Here is a 24,282-nt window from a genome sequence, read left to right as displayed (position 1 = left end):
TTGAAATCAGAGCGCTTCAGTAATAATGTTTGAATGGGTGTACATAAAAACACTCGTAAAGTATACTTATGTATTTCTTTTACAAGTCCTCTTCACCCGACGTTTTTCTAACTTAAAATTACGCTTTGCTGTACATTTGTTTTATGCACAAACCATTACAGCAACACAACACTGCAGTAAAATGAGTACAAATGATAAAGCATGCAGTACACCTGCAAGAATTACATTTGCATACTTGTAGTACATATGAAAATGAGCTACCGATCTTTTTCAGGTTGCATACTCTTATAGGTCATACATGTCAAGCACACTCATAGGTCACACAAAACTCGTTCAAGGCTGATCTCAAATCTCAGTGACTTATGTTAAGTGACATCGGATCAGTCTAAAGAAACCTGGCTCAAATAGGGAAATAAGTAGGTTCGAACAGGGTCAAATGGGAGTGGACTAAACGGGGACAAATAGGTCTGGGCTAAATGGGTTCAAACGGGGGCAAACAGGTCTGGGCTAAATGGGTTCAAACGGGGACAAACAGGTCTGGGCTAAATGGGTTCAAACGGGGACAAACAGGTCTGGGCTAAATGGGTTCAAACGGGGTCCCGTTCCATAATCCTATTTGATGAAACCCGTTTGAAATCAAATAGGATTTTTTAGTAGGGAAAGGCCGTTTTTTCTTTATCCGCCGGGTGCATTGGGATTTGCGAGTAACCCGATCGCAAATCTACAGAAGAAAAGTAGGATGCTGAATGAAGGCAATCCAATGCGTCATCAATCCTTGGAAGAGGGTAAACGTCTTTCTTGGTAATGGAATTGAGACGGCGGTAGTCCACACAACATCTCCAAGTATCGTCTTTCTTTTTCACCAGTATAACTGGAGCAGCCCACGGACTAGATGACTCTTGAATTACTCCTTTCTGTAGCATTTCGTGAACCTGCTCGTCGATAACCTGGCGCTCTGACGGTGACACTCTATAGGGTTTCTGTCGAACAGGCTGCGCCGACCCCGTGTTAATTCTGTGCTTGGTTCGAGACGCAGGAATGGACGGCGCGTTATCGCCCTGGGCGAAGTCGAAGATGCTTAAGTGTTTAGTCAGGACGTTCACTAATGTACGGCGCTCGTCCATGCTGATCGACTTGCTGATCATTGGCAGAATCTTCGAGTCTTCCGAGCAGACGTCAACTCGTGTATGTGGAGCATCTGTGAGCACGGCGACTGGCGTCGATCTGTGCTCTTTGAAGGAAGCAAGCTTCATGCCAGCAGGTACCACTGCGTTTTCGCCTGAAGGGTTGACAACCCATAATTTGGAGCGCCGCTGAGCAACAGACACAAGACAATGTGGCAGAAAAATGTTCTTCTTCATGCACTGTAAATACGCCGGCTCTACTGTGGCGTCGAAGGCCCGATGAGTGGTAGTAGCGCAGCCCACCGGCACACACACAGCTGAAAAAGCAGGCACGAGAGTGTCCTCACAGGCATGAAATGTGCCATCCTCGTTTGGAGCATCCTGCATGAGCTCGTAAGAAATGTCACCACTCACAAACATCTCCCCTGTTCGGCAATCAACGGTGGCACCGCACATCTGCAGAAAATCAATACCTAATATAACATCATGTGAGGAACGGGGGAGGATTGTAAATTCAGTCGTGAAAACTCTACCACCCAGTGACACTTGTGCAGTGCAAAAACCAACAGGCCGCAACGAATCCCCGCTCACGCCCCAAAATGTTGCCACTTGGTTCCATTGAAATACCACTTCGCGTCCTAATAACCTTTGGAAAGCGAGATTCATCACAGAGACAACAGCACCGGTGTCCACTAACGCCAATGTAGACACACCATCAATGAGGACTTTCACTTTGTTCTTCAACATAAACACAGGCGGAGGCATATCTTTCAGCAGCGAATCTCCAGCGACCTCACCTCCATTGGCCGCGCTCTCTAGTTTTCGGCGGTGGTGATCTTGAACGACGCCGTGGTGAAGGAGACCGGTGCAATCGAGGCGTCACGCTACAATCGGAGGCAGGTGAGCGGTTCCGTAAGCTTCCTTGCCAAAAGTTGCTGCTAGAAGGCGATTGCGCCATAGAAGGCCATTGGGCGTTGGGGGCTGGGGCAGCAAGTTGATCGTACGGATACCTTTGGCGTTGAGGACAAAAACGGGATATATGGCCAAGGACGCCGCAGACGTAGCATGTCGGAAGCGGACGGCTTCGGCGGTAGTCTTCAGAGCTGTCAGACACGTCTGCACGCCTAGGACGAATGACTGGGTCGTAACGCGGAGCATTGCCAGTGGTGGGGCGTCCAGAGGAACGTGCGTAACGAGGGTGAGGTTCAAATCGGGTATCCGAAGAGTAGTGGCCTCTCGATGCCGGTGCGTGTCGGTACTCTGACACATTCGTGACGCTGACCGACGGTTGCCATCCATTCAAAGGTGGTGAAGTCGCCGGGGCTTGCGAAAAGGAGGCATCAGAGACATCAGGTAGGCGACGTGTCGTCTAGGTGTGCCTGTCTAGCTCTTCGCGGACGATCTGTTGTATGGTCGACGCCAAGTCAAATGAAGAGCTCATATCGATGCTGGCCACAGTGGTAACATTGGCCAATCGGCCAAACTTTGGCGTTATTCGGCGCATCTTCAGCGCCTCGAACGTACGGCAGTGCTTCATGACATCAGACACTGAAGCGAGACTGTCCTTGCCGATCAGAAAATTGTAGACATCCTCTGCTATGCCCTTGAGCAGGTGCCCGACCTTGTCTTCCTGTGACATTCTTGCGTTGGCTTGCTTGCACAATTTCAAGATCTCTTCGATGTAGGCAGTGGAAGTCTCCCCTGGTAGCTGCGCTCTCTGTGCCAGGGTATGCTCTGCGCGTTTCTTTTTTGCGTCCGAGTCGCCAAAGCATTCCTTTAGGTCATGAACGAAACGTTCCCACGTTGTTAATAATTCTTCGTGGTTCTCAAACCACATCAGGGCAGTGTCAGTGAGAGCGAAGATAACGTTGGTTAGTTGGTCGGTGGTGTTCCAGCCGTTCGACTTGCTTACCCGTTGGTAATGTCTGAGCCATTCTTCGACATCTTCACCTGCTCTCCCGGTGAAAACCCGAGGTTCTCGGTAGTAGCGCCACGTACCAGCAGGCATTGATCCCGGAGCGGCAGGTATCGGTCCCCGAGCGTCTCCTTCGTTGGTCATGTTAACAGGCGCAGGGGGTAGTCCGGCGAGGCGACGACTCCGGCGAAGAATAAATGGCTCCGGGTCCGTCGTTACTTGAAGTACCCCGCACCTTCCACCAAAAACTGTTACGACGCGCGACAAACGGTAGAGAGAGAGAGAGAGTAGATTTTAATGAAGAGAAGGGAGGAGAGGTCGGCCTGGAGAGCGTGTCTCTAGCCTGCTACTCCTCACTGGGGTAAGGGGAAGTGGGTGATACAGAGAGAGGTAGGTGACAGGTGATTATGATATCGTACAAGGAGCTACTATTTACACACGTTGTCCAATACGCGGTTGTGCACTTTTCACACACTACACGCAGGAGTAGTGTTGTCCGCACAGAACGTCATCGCACAAACACATTTCGCGCACTGCACACTGCACAGGTCCTAGAGACGACCGTCTAAGCCCGTCTCACACATAAAGTTCAAAAGTGATCTTATGGTGCGCTGGGCATGATCAACGCTTCTCCATGCGCCTAAAATCTTGGCTTCCGAAAAGTGGCGGGAGTCCAAAGAGTCAACACTACGTTTTAGTGTCCTTCGCTCGGTCGCATATTGAGGGCACACGCAAAGTATGTGTTCTATTGTCTCGGGAGTGTGACAGACGCTACAATCAGGGTCCCGTTCTCGTCCAATCTTGTGAAGGTATTTGCGAGTGTACGCCACACCAAGCCGTAATCGATGGATTAGTGTTTCCTGGCCTCTCCGCATCCGAAGTGGAAGTCGGAATCGCAAGCCGGCGTCAAGTCTATAGAGGCGCTCTTGCCGATGTTCGGGGTTGTCCCATTGTCGCTCCATAGACGTTTTGATGGAGTTGTGTAGCAAGGCGTTGATGTCATAACGGCAAAAGGGAAGTTTTATAATCTTCCCGTCAGTGTGCGCAATTTTTGCTTCCGCGTCAACCTGCTCATTTCCGGCTATTCCACAGTGGCTGGGAATCCACTGCAGTGCAATGGTATGTCCGGATTGAGACGCCTCGGTGAGCAGAGCCATGATGTCGTAGATTAGAGGGCTATATGCGCTTCTGGGATTCATATAATTGCTTATGAGTTGCAGCGCCGGTTTTGAGTCGCAGAACACTGTCCAGTTAGCGAGGTTTTGTTGTAGTATGCAGCGGACTGCTTCTCGAATGCCGGTCAACTCAGCTGCTGTAGACGATGTTTTGTGTCCTATCTTGAACCGCTGCGTAATCCCCATTGCAGGTACCGTGTAAGCTGCCGCGGAAGAGGTCTGTGTAACAGAACCATCTGCAAAAACATGTTCGGTATATCCGTACTTGTAAGCAATGTAGGATAACGCGAAATGTTTGAGACCCGCAAGTGGCATTTTCGACTTTTTCGTTATTCCGGGGATTGAGATTTTCACCGTCGGTTTTGCCATCGTCCAGAGTGGAGCTTCCGGTATGCCATGTGGTGCGAAGTCCGACGGCAGTAGATCCCGTTGCGACAATACGGCTCCTGAGTAGGCGGCGTCAGGCCGTATACTTGTGACATTTGTCAGTGGATGATTCCTATGCCTTGTCAGTAGCCTTAAATGCACTCGCATTGGCTCATGTTGCAGATACACTCGAGCTGGGCATGCGCGTGCCTCTGCAATAGTGCCCCATGTGGAAGTACATCGTGGTAACCCTAGGCAAATTCTTAGTGCGCGAGCCTGAGCTCCTTCAAGTGTGCGGAGGGCAGATGAACTAATCCGAGAAAGTACAGGTGCGCTGTAGCGGAGGTATCCAACAAAAAGTGCCTGGTAGAGCTGCAGAAGAGATGATTGGGATGGCCCCCACGATTTTCCAGACATATGTCGAATGATTTGTGCACAGCTGTCCAGCTTTTTTCTCAATGTAGAGATGTGTTTCGACCAAGATAAGTCACGGTCGATGGTGACTCCGAGAAACTTATAGTGGGTTACCGAAGGTATAATCTTGCCATCAATCATGACGGGGTAGCAGGCTATTGACTTCCGGGTAAATGCCATGGCTGCACTCTCAGTCGGTGAGAGCTGAAGTCCACGACTATTTAGGTATTGCGACGTTATTGACACTGCACGCTGTAGTTTCGTTTGTACTTGTAAGCGCGTTAAGCTCGTGGTCCATATACAGATGTCATCTGCGTACACAGAGACCGAGACTGCGCCTGTGAGTTCTTTGACGAGTCCAACGAGAACAACATTAAATAAGGTTGGGCTCAGTACACCTCCTTGAGGCACCCCACGGTAGACAGGATGGTTCCTTGTATGACCGTCTAGAGTTGTCATAAATATCGTTCTCTCTCGAAGATAGCTGGCTATCCACTGATGCATACGGCCACCAATGCCATATTCTTCAAGGGCATTTAAAATTGCATCATGTAGAACATTGTCAAATGCACCCTTGATATCCAGAAAGACAGCAGCCGTCAATCGACGGCGACGTTTCTGATGTTCAACAGTCGTTACTAGATCAATAACGCTGTCGATTGACGACCTACCCTTTCGGAAACCTGTCATAGCGTCTGGATATATATTACGCTTCTCCAAAAACCACTCTACGCGCATCAAAACCATCCGTTCCATGGTTTTTCCTATACAACTGGCAAGCGCCACTGGTCTGTAGGAAAGCATATCATGGGGTGACTTGCCTGGCTTCAATAATGCCACGATCTTGCTTGTCTTCCAATGTGCAGGCACAGTTCCCGAGGCCCAAGAGAGATTATATAAAGCCAGAAGCTCTTCAGTCGCTCGAGGGCCCAGATGGCGTAGGGTAGAATAGGTAATGCCATCAGGCCCTGGCGCACTTGAGTGTATTGAAGAAGAGATCGCAGCACTTAGCTCTTGCAGCGTGAATGGAAGGTCGAGACGATCGTCCACTGTTGGGGGAGCGCACCTTAACAGCGTAGATACCACTGTTGTAGAGCCGGAGAGATGTAAGCAGAAATCTTCCGCGATCTCCTTCTCACTGCGCATCTGATTGATAGCCAGAGCTCGGAAGGGACGTCGTTGTTGTGGAGTAGATGGCAAGGCTCGTGCAACATGCCATATCGTGGACAATGGTTTTCTTGGGTCCAGGCTGCTGCAAAAGGACCTCCAACGCTGTCTGTCGAGCTTTTCTAAGCGTCTTTGAATTTTCTTTTGCACACGACGTGACGTCCTCAAGTCAGATATCAATTTAGTTCGCCTGTATTTCCTCTCGGCGCGACGACGGACTGCCCGCAGATGCTCATATACAACATCAACGGATGTTCTGGAATGTGATGATTGATGTGATGGATGTGATGTGAGATGCGACAAACGGTGTTTATTGAACAGGCCTCGGGGCGAGCCTCCGACGAGCGAGAAGAGTTCTCTTCTTCGTCTTCTCCGCTAACACTCCTCCTCTCCTACTAATGCGGCTACATTGACTGTAATAGTATTAACGATTAGAATTCATTTATTATCTCATTCTTAAGTGAGAAAATCCCATTTAAGTATCCTTGATTTTTCTTCCCACTGCCGCCCGATTCATGGCCAATCCCCCGTAGTGGGTTGTCCTATTTCTATAGGCACCAAACCAAACCAAACCAAACTAAGCCAAACCTTAGCACGCATTCATGCAAACCATATGATTGCGTTCGAGCGCCCTCGGCGAAAGAAACCACCTAGAAACATGGTACGCGCGAGCTGCGCATGGCGGCGCCAGCGGTCGAGCACTGCGCTTGGGCGCAAATAGAAACACGCGTCCCGGAGATAAGAGAGCCACGCTCAGTAACTAGCAGCCGACGCGCGGCCCCGCAGACCAGTGCCTCAAAAGTCCCTCAGCGATTATGTCCCTAGGCACCTAGGAGCTCCTCGATTGCCTTGACAACGCGGAAGTCGCTCCGCTTTACCTACTAGCAATTGTAAAGACGCGCACCGGAGGAGGTGGCCTCACGTTGCTCACGCGTTGCGCCGCCATGCAACCGCGTCTGCGCCTCCAGGGGGAGGTCGGGTACCCAAAACAAATGGCGCAGAAAGCCAGTTTGCCTCCTTCAGCCCCTATAACGCTGGTTGGGTTCAAATGTGCATTGCATTGCAGAGCCTTTCATTGGGGCATCCAGATGAGAAGTTGCACGCGCGTGAATAGATTCACGCCCCGTAAGCTTCATTGTATATAGATTCGAACTGGGCAAGTTCGATGTGCTGCATCTATTTATTTTTTCATTCACATTTACTGCAGCCACACTATAGAGCTATATCAGCAGTGGGAATAGTAAATTAACATAAACAAGCCAAATCCAAGCAAACAGTGTGAATCAGTTAGTGAGGCCACTCAACAGAAGCCAGGACAGACAGACAGACAGACAGACAGACAGACAGACAGACAGACAGACAGACAGACAGACAGACAGACAGACAGACAGACAGACAGACAGACAGACAGACAGACAGACAGACAGACAGACAGACAGACAGACAGACAGACAGACAGACAGACAGACAGACAGACAGACAGACAGACAGACAGACAGACAGACAGACAGACAGACAGACAGACAGACAGACAGACAGACAGACAGACAGACAGACAGACAGACAGACAGACAGACAGACAGACAGACAGACAGACAGACAGACAGACAGACAGACAGACAGACAGACAGACAGACAGACAGACAGACAGACAGACAGACAGACAGACAGACAGACAGACAGACAGACAGACAGACAGACAGACAGACAGACAGACAGACAGACAGACAGACAGACAGACAGACAGACAGACAGACAGACAGACAGACAGACAGACAGACAGACAGACAGACAGACAGACAGACAGACAGACAGACAGACAGACAGACAGACAGACAGACAGACAGACAGACAGACAGACAGACAGACAGACAGACAGACAGACAGACAGACAGACAGACAGACAGACAGACAGACAGACAGACAGACAGACAGACAGACAGACAGACAGACAGACAGACAGACAGACAGACAGACAGACAGACAGACAGACAGACAGACAGACGACAGACAGACAGACAGACAGACAGACAGACAGACAGACAGACAGACAGACAGACAGACAGACAGACAGACAGACAGACAGACAGACAGACAGACAGACAGACAGACAGACAGACAGACAGACAGACAGACAGACAGACAGACAGACAGACAGACAGACAGACAGACAGACAGACAGACAGACAGACAGACAGACAGACAGACAGACAGACAGACAGACAGACAGACAGACAGACAGACAGACAGACAGACAGACAGACAGACAGACAGACAGACAGACAGACAGACAGACAGACAGACAGACAGACAGACAGACAGGACAGACAGACAGACAGACAGAAGACAGACAGACAGACAGACAGACAGACAGACAGGACAGACAGACAGACAGACAGACAGACAGACAGACAGACAGACAGACAGACAGACAGACAGACAGACAGACAGACAGACAGACAGACAGACAGACAGACAGACAGACAGACAGACAGACAGACAGACAGACATAAACGTTATTTGGTCCTGAGGAACTACGTGGGGACCCCCTGTGGGAAGTCCGTAGTAGTGGATGGCCGCGTACACGTAGGGGCAGGAAGTCCGTGGTCCTCCACCCTTTCGCAGGCCCTCTGGACAGCCTTTAGTTAGACTGAGAGTACGCTGCTTTTAAGGGCATTGTGCCAGTATAAGGATGAATTAACTTTATTTAAAGAGCAGACGAAGATTATCGTCCCCGGGTGGACGGCGTCCTTAATCGAGGACGCCGTGTTCCATCGCTGCTTGTTTTCCGCCAGTCGAAGCTTGTCCTCCAGGCATGACCTGGTAAGCAGGTCCTCCTACTGCTCTGGGCTAGGGAGGGAGTGCGTCATCTTGGGCGGCGCTGAGCATTTTTTGCAGGCGTAGTCGTAACATGTTGGGTAGAACCGTGTGCCACGTGGAAACGTCTTTGTCTGTAGCCGATGATGATGGTGATGATGATGATTGGCATCCCCTTTGAAACGGGGCGGCGACAAATAGTCACCTAGCCTACTTGATTTATTCTGGTATACTATACATGTTCTTTATCTAGAATTTTTGTGTACCTCTCATTATTCTTTTTATTTTTCAAAAATTTATCTTGTACCGCTACCTATGATTTTAAGAGATCAGGTGGTATCCATCTTTTCCCTGCTTTTATTGCGATAGCAATTATATGGATACTTCAACCGGATTTCTGCCGTCGGCGTCGCCGTCGCCGTGAGGTTCCCTATAGATGAAATCTGCGCCGCGCGCCGTATGCCCGAGCGGAAGCGTGCGGGGACGCGCGCTATCACGGAGAGCGAACGCACTCAATCTCCCACGCGCAAGCAAGGAAGCGGGAAGCCAGCGCCGGAGCGAGCGGGGGGGGGGGGGGGGGGGGGCGCAATTCTACTCTGACAACAACCGCGCTCGTCGCTCCGCCCGCACCGTCTATCTCCCCACGGCTCTGACCTTTATGCGCCGTGCATTCGCCGCTCAGTTTCCGTTGAAGCGATAGACCGCACGTACCTTCGCCGCTGCGGCGTTTGCGCTTGCTGCCAGCGTTTTGACAGTCGTTGTCTGCAGTCATTCAGTGTGATCTATTCATGTTTGTTTGTGCGCGCTCACACCACGCTTGTTCATTCACTTAGTAATAGTCGGGCCACATTTTCCAACGCACGCTACACATGCAATGCTGCCCGAATCGGCAGTGCGGCGCTACAGGTGTGTCCCTTCGCACGCGCGCTACCCATGGGAAGCGCTTCTCATCAACACCACCGTTTCACACGCGCCTTCTCGTGGTCATCGAGTCTCTCTTCATGTCGGTCTACTTACGCCGCAGCACACCGGCTTACTTAATCAGCTCATGTTTACTACAATTCATATTGCTACCAAAGCCGCTCACCTTACTTCGTATGACATTGCTGTGTTGCTATCGCATTCATTGCTTCGCCCTTAGGGCGAAACACGCGCTTGTGAGAACGCTAATTGGTACATAGCTGTTATTTCGCACAGCCTATTTACGGATTTGATAAAAACTGCTGATGTGAATGCACAAGACATATTTATGAGTATGTTCTGACACCATCCACCCATCACTCAAAAACATCTAAATTATTGGCAGCTTTTGCTTAGCAGAGCTGAAAGTGATGTTAAAAAAACTTTAGGTGAAAGGCGCCTCGGTTTCCGAGCCTGGTCCATGGCTTCCTCGGTGGTGCGTTAGTATCAGCGCAGCCCAAAATACAGAGCACCTGGGAGAGAGTGTGGGACATTGCATAAGCTCAACGCTTTATTCAACGACACTCATAAAAGAACGACTGCGGGAACATTTGCATGCAATTAAGAAGAGAATACTAGAGACTTAGAAGCACTCACACAAGCGTGAAAAAATAATTACATAACGTGCGCTTCGCTAGAACGATGTAGCTCGGAAGACAGTTCCTTGAATTAAGCAAGCCCTTCTACACGGAAAACATACCGAAGGTTTAACCTCATTTTCTTTAGAGGAGCTCCGAACATATGCCGCGCCCCGTGGATCATTCAAACGCTGTTTCAGGTGAATGACGTTACTATGAAAACGCACACCTGCGAATCAATTAGTCGTTGACCTGGGGCCATTTTGGTCTGGTTCAGAGAATGCGCTGTTCTAGAGCAACGGCCAAAGAAGCAGACCAAGACAGAAAGGACGTTGACTGAACAAACGTCTTGCACGTGTTACGTTTTATTTATTATTATTTAAAAATTTTTTCAGTTTATGTTCTGGTCTGTGCCTTTAACTGCTCTGCTATCGGAATGCATTCTCTGGAAAGTGCATCACGAGCTTATTAAGCGCAGGATTGCGGGAAATTAATTTCATCGCATTAAAAAAGAATTAAGCAAACAACTCTATTAGCACTCGCGCTGTTTACAAGAGCAGCCTAGAGAAATATTTATTTGGCTTTCTGCATCGGATGCTGCAAACTATCGCCCTCATTTTGAGCTGTGACGCTTTGACTTAAGCACTCTGTTCCAGGACAGGCCAATCGTGAGCCTCTTCAACGTACGCAAGCCATAGACACGCATATGCACTGCCTTTCTTGTTGTACAGTGAGTACATTTACGCCCACAGATCCTGCAGAACGTTGTATCAGGGCCTCATTCCTAATTGGAAGGAAATGAGTGGTACCGATGAGCACCAGCGTATATAACCCAGGTAAAGTGGCGGCAATGACTTATCTAGCAAAAAACAAAGAATGTCGCGCACGACTGGGTCGTCTCTGTGCTCAGCTAATAAAAATCACAACCCACAGACGGCTTCGTGCATTGCGTGAGACAAGGCGGTAGTCTCCAGACTGGATTGTTTTCATTCGACGAAGCCTGTTGAGACCTTTTCTGGAGCGTCCAATCAGATTTGATTTGCAGGCGCCGTGTCGACTCCGATTGGCCCCAATGTCTTACAGCCGCACAATTCAGACGGCGTCGTCCGGCTGTTTCTTTGGAGCGTCTCTCGAGTGCTTCAACTTCTCGAAGACACATGCCAGCAGCCAGAGGAAAGATACGAACAGTTGGAAGCTTCCCAGCAGCTGGAACAAGCCGTCGTACTTTCCGTGCGAGTCTCGGTAATAACCTGCGTGGTAAAAGAAAGAAAACTCAAAGTCTGCCCAACAGCCGCGGAAAAATGGCGCGTCAAGGACAAAAGCGCAACTTGTAGGTGATATGAATGCGCACAACCCGTCTTTTCACCTGCCACACCCAGTTACACAATGAGTCTCTTCGATTAGTCGTGCCGGACTGCATAGAACTGCCCATGGTTGTGCTTTCAGCCAATGAGCGGTACACTCTAAGAAAAATGCCGGGGACAACCGGAGTAACTGGGCTGTTAGTCCTATAAATGGCGCTTTTCGTCCCTCAAAGGACTAACTGCAGGAGTTTGCGTGTCGTGTGCAAATTTTGGGGAGTAAGTGTTTAGTCCCTGGTCTAAAAGAGAGCAACGGCAGGACGAACGGCAACAGTTACTCCCCATGCACTTAGCTGTTTTCGTCCGTGTCGTGGAGTGGTGCGCGCAAAACGGTATTGTCTATAAATCGTGAATAATTTGAAGTTTGTGCACTGTCTATTAAACTACATGCAAAGCAGCACTTTGTCTCTTCGTTAGAAAAATGCGTGAAACATAAAATTTGAAGTGTGAAGAACCATGCAAGTCATGTGCAAGCCATACGTGAACGATACACATTAAACGCGCAAGTCATTGATGGACTGTCATATGTTCTAGGTCAATAGTACCTAAGTTCCTTCCGTTCCCAGGAGATTACATATTTAAGTGAAACGATACGTAGCTCAAACGGGGCACGCTAAGTGACAGATAAGTTCGCCTTCTGTGTCGTCTTGGGTGCCCTGTATATGCGCTCACTACACGTACGTACATCACGTAATGTCCCATCGCATAATCGCGCAACCTTATTTTTGCAATCGCATAGTTGCAAATACAAGCAGCGTTAGACTCTCCCCGCATAGAATACACAAAATGCTGAGTCTCTTGCATTTCCGCACCTGCGTTTCACTGCTTAACTTTGTCTCAGTAACGTGTCATGTCAAGCGAGCTGCCGTGATGTAGTGGGTAAAGTACCTGACTTGTGAGCGTGAGGACGTGAGTTCGAATCCTGGTAGACTCCGGAATGATTTTTTTTCTCCTTTTTTATAATCTCAATAGTTTTTTTTATCAGCGTATAAATGGCTAATTTAGTTAATTCCATCCTTGCGGAGCATCGGAAGAAATGACCGTTACTCTCTTGAGGAGCATCGGAAAAGAGCAACTGTTAGTCCTTGATGGAGAAACCGCTTGGGGAGCAACAGTTCATCCCCTCGCAGTTACTCCCCAAAAGGACGAATGGTTGTGGCAAGTCAGTTACTTCCCAAAAGGACTAACCGCGATACCCCATTTCGTCCTTTTTTTGTTAGAGTGTAGCGTATACACTGGTCTTGGGAGGTTCCCAACAGTCTGGGACTACAAATCGAAGTCGCCCAGTGTAGTGAAATTTCGTCGTTGACCCTAGCAGTTGCTGAGGAAGATCGGCTTAATTTGACTCTGCTGCTTCTTGCACCGCGATGCCAGAGTCACGTAAACTACTCTCTGTGCATACATTGGTGCAAGGCCGGTGCCAGTTAGAGCGCGGCCTCGCCGAATAAGCTAACATTCGTGTCTGAATTGATTCCTTGCCGAACACCTCGCTAGTTCATAACTCGGCGTCCGCACGAAGGCACAGTCGCACCACCGAGACCGTCGTTCACAGTACGGAGGCGTTCGGTCGACTCCCTGCCGCACTGCTGAGACACAGCAACCAGGCAGAACCACGCGCAGAGAAGTCAGATGCTCTCTCTCAAGCTCTTTTAGCGTAACGCGTGAGCTAAAAGCGCTAGAAGCGTTCGTACCACGTATTTATCGCGTTATAAAGAAAATTCTAGGTGTGATAGAAAGTTAAGTACTCCAGGCGCCCATAATGCATATGCAAGACCTAACAAAGGAATGCGCGCCAGTGCACAGGCGCTGACTTGTAACTGAAATTGCTAAAAATGTCAGGTAAGAAAAAAAGATCACAGAAATTTAACTCCTATTTACATTTACGAAGCGCATTCTTTTTTTCCCACTCAGTTGGCGCTCGCTCACGCATCGGCAGCAAAGCAGGAGCGCCGACTTCGCCGCCGCGCCGTGTATATGTTTGGGCGCGCAACGCATTCGCTAGGGACAAACCGTGCAACGCCGACGCCGGGGGTCTCGCTCATTCCTTTGCTCTCCGCCCCTCTCTTTCTCGTTCCCTTCTGTTCCCAGCCGTTTATTATCAATTATATGGACACTTCAACCGGATTTCTGCCGTCGGCGTCGCCGTCACCGTGAGGTTCCGTAAAGATTCCAAGGGCGATAAAATCGTCGCCGCGCGCCCTATGCGCGAGCGAAAGCGCACGGGGGACGCGCGCGATATCACGGAGAGCGAACGCATGGCCGAAAGCAAATGCGACCGTAGCGCGAAAGGCCGTGGGGGTATGGGAGGGAGGGAGGCGGGGCAACGCTGTGCTCCAGCACCAAAGTCGTATCTTGGAATCGGGCGTAAGGGGAACTTGCCACTCAATCTCCCACACGAAAGCAAGAAAGCGGGAAGGCAGCGCGGGAGGGAGAGGGGGGGGGGTACAGCTTCTACTCTGCTAACAACTCCGTTCGTACTTTGCCCGTCGCCCGCACGGTCTCTTATCTCCACACGACTCTGACCTTTGTATGCGCTGTGCATCCGCCGCTCAGTTTCCTTTGAAGCGATAGACCGCCCGAACCTTGCCCGCCGCGGCGGCTGCGATTGCTGCCAGCGTTTTGACAGTCGTTGTCTGCGGTCATTCAGTGTGATCTATTCATGTTTGCTTGTGCGCGCTGACACCATGCTTGTTAATTCAGTTAGTAAGCGGATGTGTCCAAGTTTATGCAGCCGATAAAACTACTATCCCTACTCCGAATAGCTCTCTACTAATTTGCTATCGCAATTGTTGTTACGCCTTTCGGGCGAAACTGCGACTTTTCTTATTACAGTGTTCTAGAAGCTTTTCAAAGCCTTCACGTACACTGTTATTCTTTCTATTCTTAGGGAGCCTACATCCAACACGTTGCATGTAGGCTCCCTATTTATTCTCATCGCGTAGCGCCATCTGTCGAGGCACGTGGAAACCACTGAACAGCTTGCTTCCTCGCGCGCACGCGCTGAGTGGCGGCGGCGGAACGGGCAGGCCGGCGCGCGTAGAGCGTGTCGTCTGCTAGAAACGCGGGCCCTCAGCTATGGTACCTCAGCCGTCTTTATTTGACAGCAATCAAACACGAAAAATATAGATGCGCGCAGAGAATAAAAGCACATATACACAAATGGTCCCGCTTTTTCTGCACGTATGCGAAACATTTTTACTTGTCTTTAGAGGAAACAGACGATAAATAATGCTGTACAAAAAAATCACCGCATATCCACGAAGTGAATGATGAGTCGGCGAAGCACCGGGGGATCATAAGCGTGAATCCCCGTATGTATATATATATATATATATATATATATATATATATATATATATGCGCGTAATGCGAAGACGTGGATTCGTTCCCCACCTGCGGACATTTCTTTTTTTCATCCTTTTTCATTTCCATTAATTTATCATTTCTTTAATTCAATTAGTAAGTACAAGTAATTTCCCCTATGTCGTCCTTGTTTGTTGGCTCCTTATGATATATATATATATATATATATATATATATATATATATATATATATATATATATATATATATGCATCGCTCGGCGTAGTCCGAGCGATGCGCTGCAGAGACTGACCCACTAGACAGCGCTCTCCAGCGCATCGCTCGGACTACGCCGCTCGCACTCGCGGTTCCTTGAACTGACGCAACGGTTGGCCCTAACGCTTGTGGGCAATAAACGCCTTTACAATATATATATATATATATATATATATATATATATATACTGTACAGTACACACGTAAATGCTTCTTCTTTCTGGGGTTTTACGTGCCAAAACCAGTTCTGATTATGAGGCACGCCGTAGTGGTGGGCTGCGGATTAATTTTGACCACCTGGGGTTATTTAACGTGCTCTACAACGCAAGCACACGGGCGTTTGTTTTTGCATTCCACCTCCATCGAAATGCTGCCACCGCGGCCGGGATTCGATCCCGCGAACTCGTGCTCAGCAGCGCAACGCCTTAGCTGTGTGAGCCACCCCAGCGGGTCACATGTACATGCTCTGGTATACACAGTATACATGCAAACCAGAGCTAGGGACAACGGACGACGACGAGGGACAAGGCTCGGCCCTAAGGTGCTTCGCCCCTAAAAGACGCCACAGAAGCACTTGTTTTTCCCGCCTGAACGTCTGCGAGGGCGTGAAGGAAGCCCCCGGAAAGTAAAGCTAGTTTCGGTTTGAAGGAACATGCGCGCTCCTAGCGGTTGCCAAATATCCTAAGTTATTTTTCTTGTTGCTCTTCTTGTGCATTTTAAATCGGGCGAAGCGCGAGAAGTGGTCGCCATCATGCGTCCGTCAAGCTTGCCTCCGCTCACCCTTGCCGCTCGCTTAGCGATATCACAAGTCATATCGCGCTTGGTCGTCTGCTTCGGTTGTCTTCCCAAGTGTGAAGATGGGAAAGATAAGACAGAGAAGCTTGATCAGGCGTGCAACGAACGGAAGACGCAGGAAACCAGGTCGACCAAGCATTAGACGAAGATGGCTAAATCGGGGCATCGCATGTGTTGCGCGGCTCTGTGGTGTTCGAACACCGGGAATTCCCGTTCTGCGAAGTTTTTCAGGTTTCCTAATGACCGCGGGTAAGCACAAGTATTTCACTCTATTTTCCGAGCAGGTATTCATTTTGCATGAGTAAACCAGTTCTGTCCAAGCCTGAAAGAGCAGTGTCGCTCGACTCATTCGTCATGACGGCAGCCCATCTGTTGTCGGTAAAATACTTGTAATGAAGGACACGAGTGCGTGTTTTTGGGCTATACATTTTGTTCACTCTTCGTCCACATGCATAGCCAAGTTTAAAAAAAGAAAAGAAAGACGCAGCCGTGGTGGTTAATAATGTCCGCATTGGTTTGGATCTTCTGGAGTCTATTTTCACTCATTATGTACAAATTTCGTTGTGAATGAAAATTGCTTCTGTAGATTATCACTTTCGCACTGCGTGGATGTTAGTCTTATTCCAGTACCGAATTTGTGAATAAAAACAAAAGCGTTCAACTTTTACTTGTGTTGAGTTTTGGCTGGCCGAGACATCCGCTAGTTTTAGTTGATCCACTTCACAACACACGATCAAAATTAACGATTGATGGTGCCAGGAAGTTATTTTCTCTATGCTACCCCCCACTATATCTGTGGACTAGTTGAAGTGTAGCCCTAAACGTAACCGAAAGTTAGGACTTTCAAAGCGACTACTTTCACGAAATGTAATATGTAAACCGTGAATATTGGTAATTAACAACGGTTCGCTATGTAAATATTCTTCATTTTAATTGCTTGGCACTGGTGCGTACGTGCAATGTCCCAGTGGTTTAGAAAATGAATAGCAGCTTGCGAGGTAAACCTGGTAGGAAGAAAGCGCTTCCTAATACACGACACACTTCAGCGGGTTCTGCTCCGCGATTTGGTCAATGTCGCCGCACGGCCAGCGGACCTGCAAGAGAGCACGAACACAGTCTGCTTGCATGCGAAATGGGAAAGGAGAGCTTCAGCGGCAACCCTCCTCCAACCGGCTGCACGGTGGAGGAGGGTTGTTGAACTTGCACCAAATGCACCAATTCACCAATTCCAACAATCTTTTGTTGAACTTGCACCAAATAAAAGTTCGGATGTTTGTGTTCCCTTGCCTGTTCGTTGTACGATAAGAACACAGCAGAAGGAAATGTAAACAAAGTGAAAAGTAATTACAATAACGCCAAGCATAAGAAGCACAACGTTCTGAATTAAAAGCATCAAAATCGTGGTTTCTGTCATAATTTGGTTTCTATTGAGAGGAAAAAACTGCTAGCAGACGACACACGCGTGCTACGATGACGTAATGCGCACGAAAGGAGCCCACCCTCCCCGAGCATGCGCGCAGATATTGTGGCTGCCGTCTGACGGCGCTGGTGATATATAGAAAGCCACGCGCTCCCGTGTTCACCCTCAAAAAGATTGCGACTGTACGTGCTAATTCGCGTGAGCTTTAAAGTGTGTGAGGGTACGATGCGGGGGTGGAGCACTCACAAAGGAAACATGCGGTCGCCCGCTCGTTCGCTGGCTGATTTAGTCATCGTTAATTTAGTCGTTTGCTCGTTCGTTTAGTCGTTCGCTTGCTTGTTCGTTCAACTATTTGTTCGTACGGCCACTATTTGTCTGAGACGCACTTGCTGTAGGGCACTAAGGCTGGTGCGTCCGTGCCCTCCGCCAGCCTTTGAGCGTCATATATCTTATACGCGCCGCGAATTCAAGTGGCAAGGACGGAGCGGATTATTTAGCTTACTGACGGTTTGCTGCAGGCCAGAGGATGTTGGCATTCGATCGTAAACGTGTTATTTACAACCATTCGTAACGAGATCTTGCGACACGCCCTTGACAAATGTAGTGCACGCGATACATTCGGAATCGTCATGGCACGGCGTTAGCGCTCGTTTAGATATTTATAAAAATAATTATCAAAACAGGAAAAAGAATCTGCCATCACTGAATTTTTATATATTGTCAAGTACTAGTTGCGGTGAAGAAAACAGTCGCAAAACTGTGAATGACGAAATGGACTTGTTATTGGGCGAACCTGTGCCCACAAAAGCGAGTTGCACTCGAAGCACAACGATAGCGGCGAACACAGTCGGCGATCGTCGAAATCTGATCAGCGGCGAAACGCGTCGGCTTTTTTACATGAGTCATCGAATATTCCAAAGTAATCCCTGGTGCCCTCGTGTCTTCCAGAAAGTACTAGACAATTCGCGTCGCTCATATAATCAGATTACATAAGCGTCGGTGACAACAGACAACGGATAGAAGCATCGACAACATTCGAGAAACTTCCGATACATGCAAGCGCAGTCCTGCGCCTAGCGATAACGTTTAACATTTATTAGCCTAAGAAAAGCGGTCCGGTGAAAGATAAAAAAGTGCACGTGTCAATATACAGGGTGTCCCAGCTATCACGCAGCACGATTTAAAAAGAGGAACGGCGTTACGCGAAGCAAACCTAGTGCGTATTGTTTCCAGTACAGCGGAGTAGCCGCCAGTAATTTTTTCGTTACTGAGATTTAATGAGATAATTGTAATTCATTATCTAACTCGAGAAGTACTGTCCTAATTATCAAAGTGTCAATGAGAAGATTGTAGAGCAACATGAAAAACTCCCGATACAGCTTTCTGTTGCTCGATACGTGTAAATGTGTAGCATAAATGTGTTTTTCTGAGTGTGAAAGGAGCAGCGAATACACGCAGAATTGCCGCGCGACTGGCCGCTCGAGGCATTTTGCGTGTATTGGCACCCGACAAGCCGAGTGACAGATTCTTTTGTTTGTTGGAAACTACCATTGCCCGAAGCCATCTGCGGTCGTGCAGCGTTTCTGTTTCAACGTTCGCGCGGAAGGCGAATCTATCAGCGGGTTCATTGCAGCGCTGAAAAGCCTCTCTGAGCATTGCAACTTCGGTGCCGAACTAGAAAACATGATACGCGACCGTATTGTGTGTGGTGTGAACAACGCAGATATTCAAACAAGATTGCTGGAAAAAGCGGAACTCACATTCCAGGATGCCCTGCAGACAGCCCTAGCAATGGAAGCAGGAAAAAAGGATGCCGGGGAGATTGCACAAGCTAACTCTAACGGCACCATTTCGACCCTCCGCGTCTCGTCAGGCTCCGTGGCCGTCACCTGCTATCGCTGCGGGGGTGGACACCTCGCATCCGAATGCAAGCATGTGAAGACCGTCTGCAGTTACTGCTACAAACGGGGTCATCTGGCGAAAGTTTGCAACACGAAACGAAAGAACAGCCAAGCCCGAAGCAGCAGTCCTCACAAGCAGCGTTCGTCCACTGCTGAAGTTCGCAGTCGTCAAGCAACCGCTTTCGCGTGCACCCTGTAAAAGATGAAGATGCCGCTACAGCTTCGCCTTCACAAGTCTACGACATGTGGCAAATTAACTACGCCGAACCGCCTCCGCCCTTCAGTCACCGTTGACGTTTGCGGCAAGCCGCTCCGCATGGAAGTGGACACGGGGGAAAGCGTCTCCGTCGTTGCAAAGTCGCGGCTTCTACAGTTTCGGCCTTCGGTTAAGTGCAGCCGTCGCAAGTGTTTCTGCGAAGCTATTCCGGGGAACTGAAAAAAGTTGAAGGCAAGACTAATGTCCTTGTAAAGTTTCATGGCAAGGAGGCGGATCTACCCATTTTTCTGGCCGGGGACAGTTCACCTACTCTGCTAGGACGCAACTGGATGCGCAAACTGGGCATCGGCCTCTCCAATGTTGAAGTAAATATACATGCACTTTGTGACATCAAACACCAAGACTTTGCAGAGGTGTTCGAAGAAGATCTTGGTACGTTCAAAGGTGCTATAGCGTCATTACATGTTCCTTCTGATGCCCCACCCCGGTTCTTCAAGCTTCGCCTTCTGCCATATGCCTTGACAGAAGGAGTCACACAAGAAGTAAAACGATTAAGGAGAGATTCCATCCTTGTTCCAGCGAAAACATCAAGGTGGGCAGCACCTATTGTTCCTGTGGTAAAAAGAGATGGGCGCATCAGAATCGGTAGAGATTTTAGTGTCACCATCAACCCAGAGCGACAGTGGACAAATATTCAATTCCAAGGATTGAGGACCTGTGGACTTTCCTTGCAGGGGGGGGGGGGGGGGATAAATTCACCAAATTGGATTTGCGTGACGCGTATCAGCAAGTAGTGCTTGATGAGGCCTCCAGAGAGTATGTCACAATTTCCACACACATGGGGTTGTTTCAGCACACCCGTTTGCCTCTTGGAGTGTCATCAGCTCCAGCTATATTTCAACGTGAAATGGAGAACTTGCTGAGAGGGCTAGCACATGTGGCCGTCTATTTCGACGACATTCTTGTCACATATGTGCTAATGATGCTGAGCATTTCAACAACCTTCATGCTGTGTTTCGCAAGCTTCAAGAATCTGGCCTCAAAGTGAAACTCGAGAAGTGTCACTTCTTCGTGCCACAAGTGGAGTATCTTGGGCACATAATCAGTAAGGAAGGCCTTTCCCCGAACGTCGACAAGGTGGCTGCCATTCTGTATGCCCCTGTGCCAAAAGACGTCAAATAACTTCAGAGTTTCTTGGGACTTGTTAACTTCTATCGGCGTTCTTTGCCTAATCTTTCTGAACTTCTTTCTCCCCTGACCTCTCTTCTTCGTGATGGAAAGAAATGGGAGGGGGGGGGGGGCAAGATCAGCAAGATGCATTCACAGTCTGCAAGCACCTGGTGACCTCAGCTCCAATTCTCGTGCATTTCCGCCCTGAGAGGCCTGTGTGTCTCAGCTGTGACGCGTCACCTTATGGCATAGGTGCAGTTCTGGCTCGCAAAGATGCTGATGACCGAGAACATCCCATTGCTTTTGCCTCACGGAGTTTGACAAAAGCAGAACGAAACTACAGTCAACTTGACAGGGAGGCCCTGGCACTCGTGTTTGGTGTATATCGGTTCCACCAGTACATGTGGGGCATACCGTTTGAAGCATACACTGACCACAAGCCACTTCTAGGACTGCTGGGTGCCAACAAGCCTGTACCTGTGCAAGCATCACCACGATTGATCAGGTGGGCTCTCAAGCTATCAGCGTACAAGTACGCACTTGTATACAAGCCTGGAAGAGAGCTTGGCCATGCTTACGCTCTTAGCAGACTGTCACTACCGAACGACAGCAGCGCACTGCCTGACCCTGCCGAGATTTTCATGTTGGAGGAGACCTATCCACGACTTCTTTCACCTGCTGTGGTGGCACGAGCCACCAGGAACGATCCATTTCTGGGTCACGTTGTGCATTCTGTATTGAAAGGAGAGAGCCTCCCAGCTGGGCCAGAGTGAAACCCTTTCAACACAAGAAGCTCAGAACTCAGTCTCCATGAAGGCTGCCTACTATGGGGATCAAGAGTCGTGGTTTCAAAATCACTGCAGGCCCAAGTACTGAGTACTTCACGCCAGTCACCCTGGTATTGAAAAAAGCAAGATGATTGCCAGGAGCCATGTCTGGTGGTCAGGCATAGACAATGACATTGGCAACAATGTGAAAAGCTGCGCTACGTGCCAGGCTCAACAACGGGCTGCGCAGCCGGTCCAACAGATGCCATGGCCGTTTCCGCACCGACCCTGGTCACGGCAGGCCCCATTACTCCAACCAGGAGATAAAGTGTATGCGAGAAACTTCCGCAAAGGTGCACCATGGGTACCTGCCAGTGTTTTGGATGTCAATCCACCGTCGGCCCATGTCCTTTGTCAAAACGGTTCGACATGGAACCGACACAATGACCACTTGCGCCTTGTGGAGACAGCGCCATTTCGTCTTGCTGGCGCAGAAGCTTTTCCTCAACTGGAGCAGCTGCCCATCCATTCTCCAGCTGTCCCGGATGTGCTTCATGAGAAAGAACCAGCCATACATCTCCCAGCTGCACCCAACGTGCTACATGAGGAACAGGAAGTGTATCTGGAAGTAGCTATGCCGTGGACAACCCTGTCATGGCTGCACCTTGCACTCCAAAGTTGCGGTGTAGATCAAGTACTCCCCGTAGCATGTATCTTTAGAGGGGAGGAGTGATACAATGTTTAAGTTGCCGCAATGCAGCGCACCCAAGCAGCGCTGCCTTTTTGTGTCGCTGCTGCGCCATGCCTAGCGGGCAAGTAATAAGTGGCCGCAGTAGTCGGCGTTCAGACGCAATAAACACGTGAGTTCATGAAGACTAGGCGTGCTTGGCCTGTTTCTTCGGTGGCTGTATTTCGCGGGCCAACATGGTTCACATTCAATGAGCCATACGCAATTGTATCACTTTAATTTTCATCAAATTTCCATCAACTACCTGATAGCATATGCTTTACTATTTATATCATCGCCATTAAACAGGTTCGTCACATATGCCAATGAAGTTTTGGTAATTTGGGTTAAAGTTCGCTTGACCGAAGTTTGTTTACATTGTGCCAACGAGTGGCCATCCGCAGTTGATGTAATTGTTCAGTTTACCCGGCATTTCCTTTGGAAGTTTATCCGGCACTATCCTGGAGTCCGCTGTATTAGATTAAGATAACGCACTAACGGTATCAAAAAAGTAGCAGTTTCGCCCGAAAGGCGAAGCATCGATTGCGATAGCAGATTAGTAGAGAGCTATTCGGAGTAGGGATAGTAGTTTTATCGGCTGCGTACACTTGGACACATTGGCTTACTAACTGAATTAACAATCGTGGTGTCAGCGCGCACAAGCAAACATGAATCGATCACACTGAATGACCGCAGCCAACGACTGTCAAAACGCTGGCAGCAAGCGCAGGTTCGCGCGGTCTATCGCTTCAACGGAAACTGAGCGGCGAATGCACAGCGCATACAAAGGTCAGAGCCGTGTGGAGATAAGAGACGGTGCGGACGACCGGCATCCCCGGGCAAAGCGCAAAGGAGTTGTTGGCAGAGGAGAAGCTGCCCCCCCCCCTCCCCTCCTCTTCCTGCTTTGTTGCTCTCGCGTGGGAGATTGAGTGGCAAGATACGCCTTTGGTGCCGGAGCACAGCGCCGCCCCGCCTCCCTTCCTCCCATACCCCCATGGTCTTTCGCGCGACGGCCACGTTTGCTTTCCGCCGAGCGTTCGCTCTCCGTGATGGGGGGGGGGGGGGGGGGTCGCCCTCCGTGATAGCGCGCGTCCCCCGCGCGCTTTCGCTCGCGCATACGGCGCGCGGCGACGATTTTATCGCCCTTGAAATCTATACGGAACCTCACGGTGACGACGACGGCGACGACAACAACGACGGCAGAAATCCGGTAGAAGTGTCCATATAATTGCTATCGCAATAAAAGACGAAAGGCACTTGGCTGATCGTTGTGGGAGCTGTGGCTGGTTGCCATTGTTTAAATACAGGTATCTTGTTTCCGTGCATTAGCGTATGTGTATGGTTGCGCGTGAAGCCATTAAAGAATACCACATATAACTAGGACGACTGTGTGAGCTGTTTGTCAGTTGTGCTGTCCGCTAAGAAAAAGTTGTCGCAGTTTCACCTGAAAGGCGAAGCATCAATTGCGATAGCAAATTTGTAGAGAGCTATACGGAGTAATGATAGTAGCTTTATCAGGTGTATACCCTTGGACATGCAGCAGCACCGGCAACACGCAGAACTGTTGTCGACGCCGTCGGCGTTTTGCCCGCGTTCGCACAAAATGCGTACGGCGTTGGTGACTGTTGCCGGAGCCTCTGATATAAATAGGCACTTGATGCCGCAGCTAAACGTCGCCTCCCTTCCCTCCCCCTCCCCCCCCCCCCGCCACGGCCTTTCGCGCGTCGGAAGAAGGCGCGTTTGTTCTACATATATGGTGATTGTAAAGGAGGAAAGAGACTTCTGCAGCCCTTAAGGGAGCACGGCGCAGAACGCGCGTTTTTTCTTCGCC

The 24,282-nt window shown here is 49.4% G+C and overlaps 1 protein-coding gene across 1 annotated transcript in view; it reads right to left on the bottom strand.

The window, feature by feature from the left end:
* Positions 1 to 10,436: 10,436 nt before the first annotated feature.
* Positions 10,437 to 24,282, bottom strand: part of LOC119446861 (monocarboxylate transporter 5-like) — a 98,864-nt gene continuing 85,018 nt past the window's right edge. Inside the window, exon 6 of the mRNA XM_037711435.2 lies at positions 10,437 to 11,766. Coding sequence (XP_037567363.1) covers positions 11,609 to 11,766 — 158 coding nt within the window. The 3' untranslated portion in view covers positions 10,437 to 11,608. The remainder of the gene's footprint in view (positions 11,767 to 24,282) is intronic.

The sequence above is a fragment of the Dermacentor silvarum genome, chromosome 3 (assembly GCF_013339745.2).
Source record: "Dermacentor silvarum isolate Dsil-2018 chromosome 3, BIME_Dsil_1.4, whole genome shotgun sequence".
Lineage (NCBI taxonomy): Eukaryota > Metazoa > Arthropoda > Arachnida > Ixodida > Ixodidae > Dermacentor > Dermacentor silvarum.
This window is presented reverse-complemented; position numbering and strand designations above follow the sequence as displayed.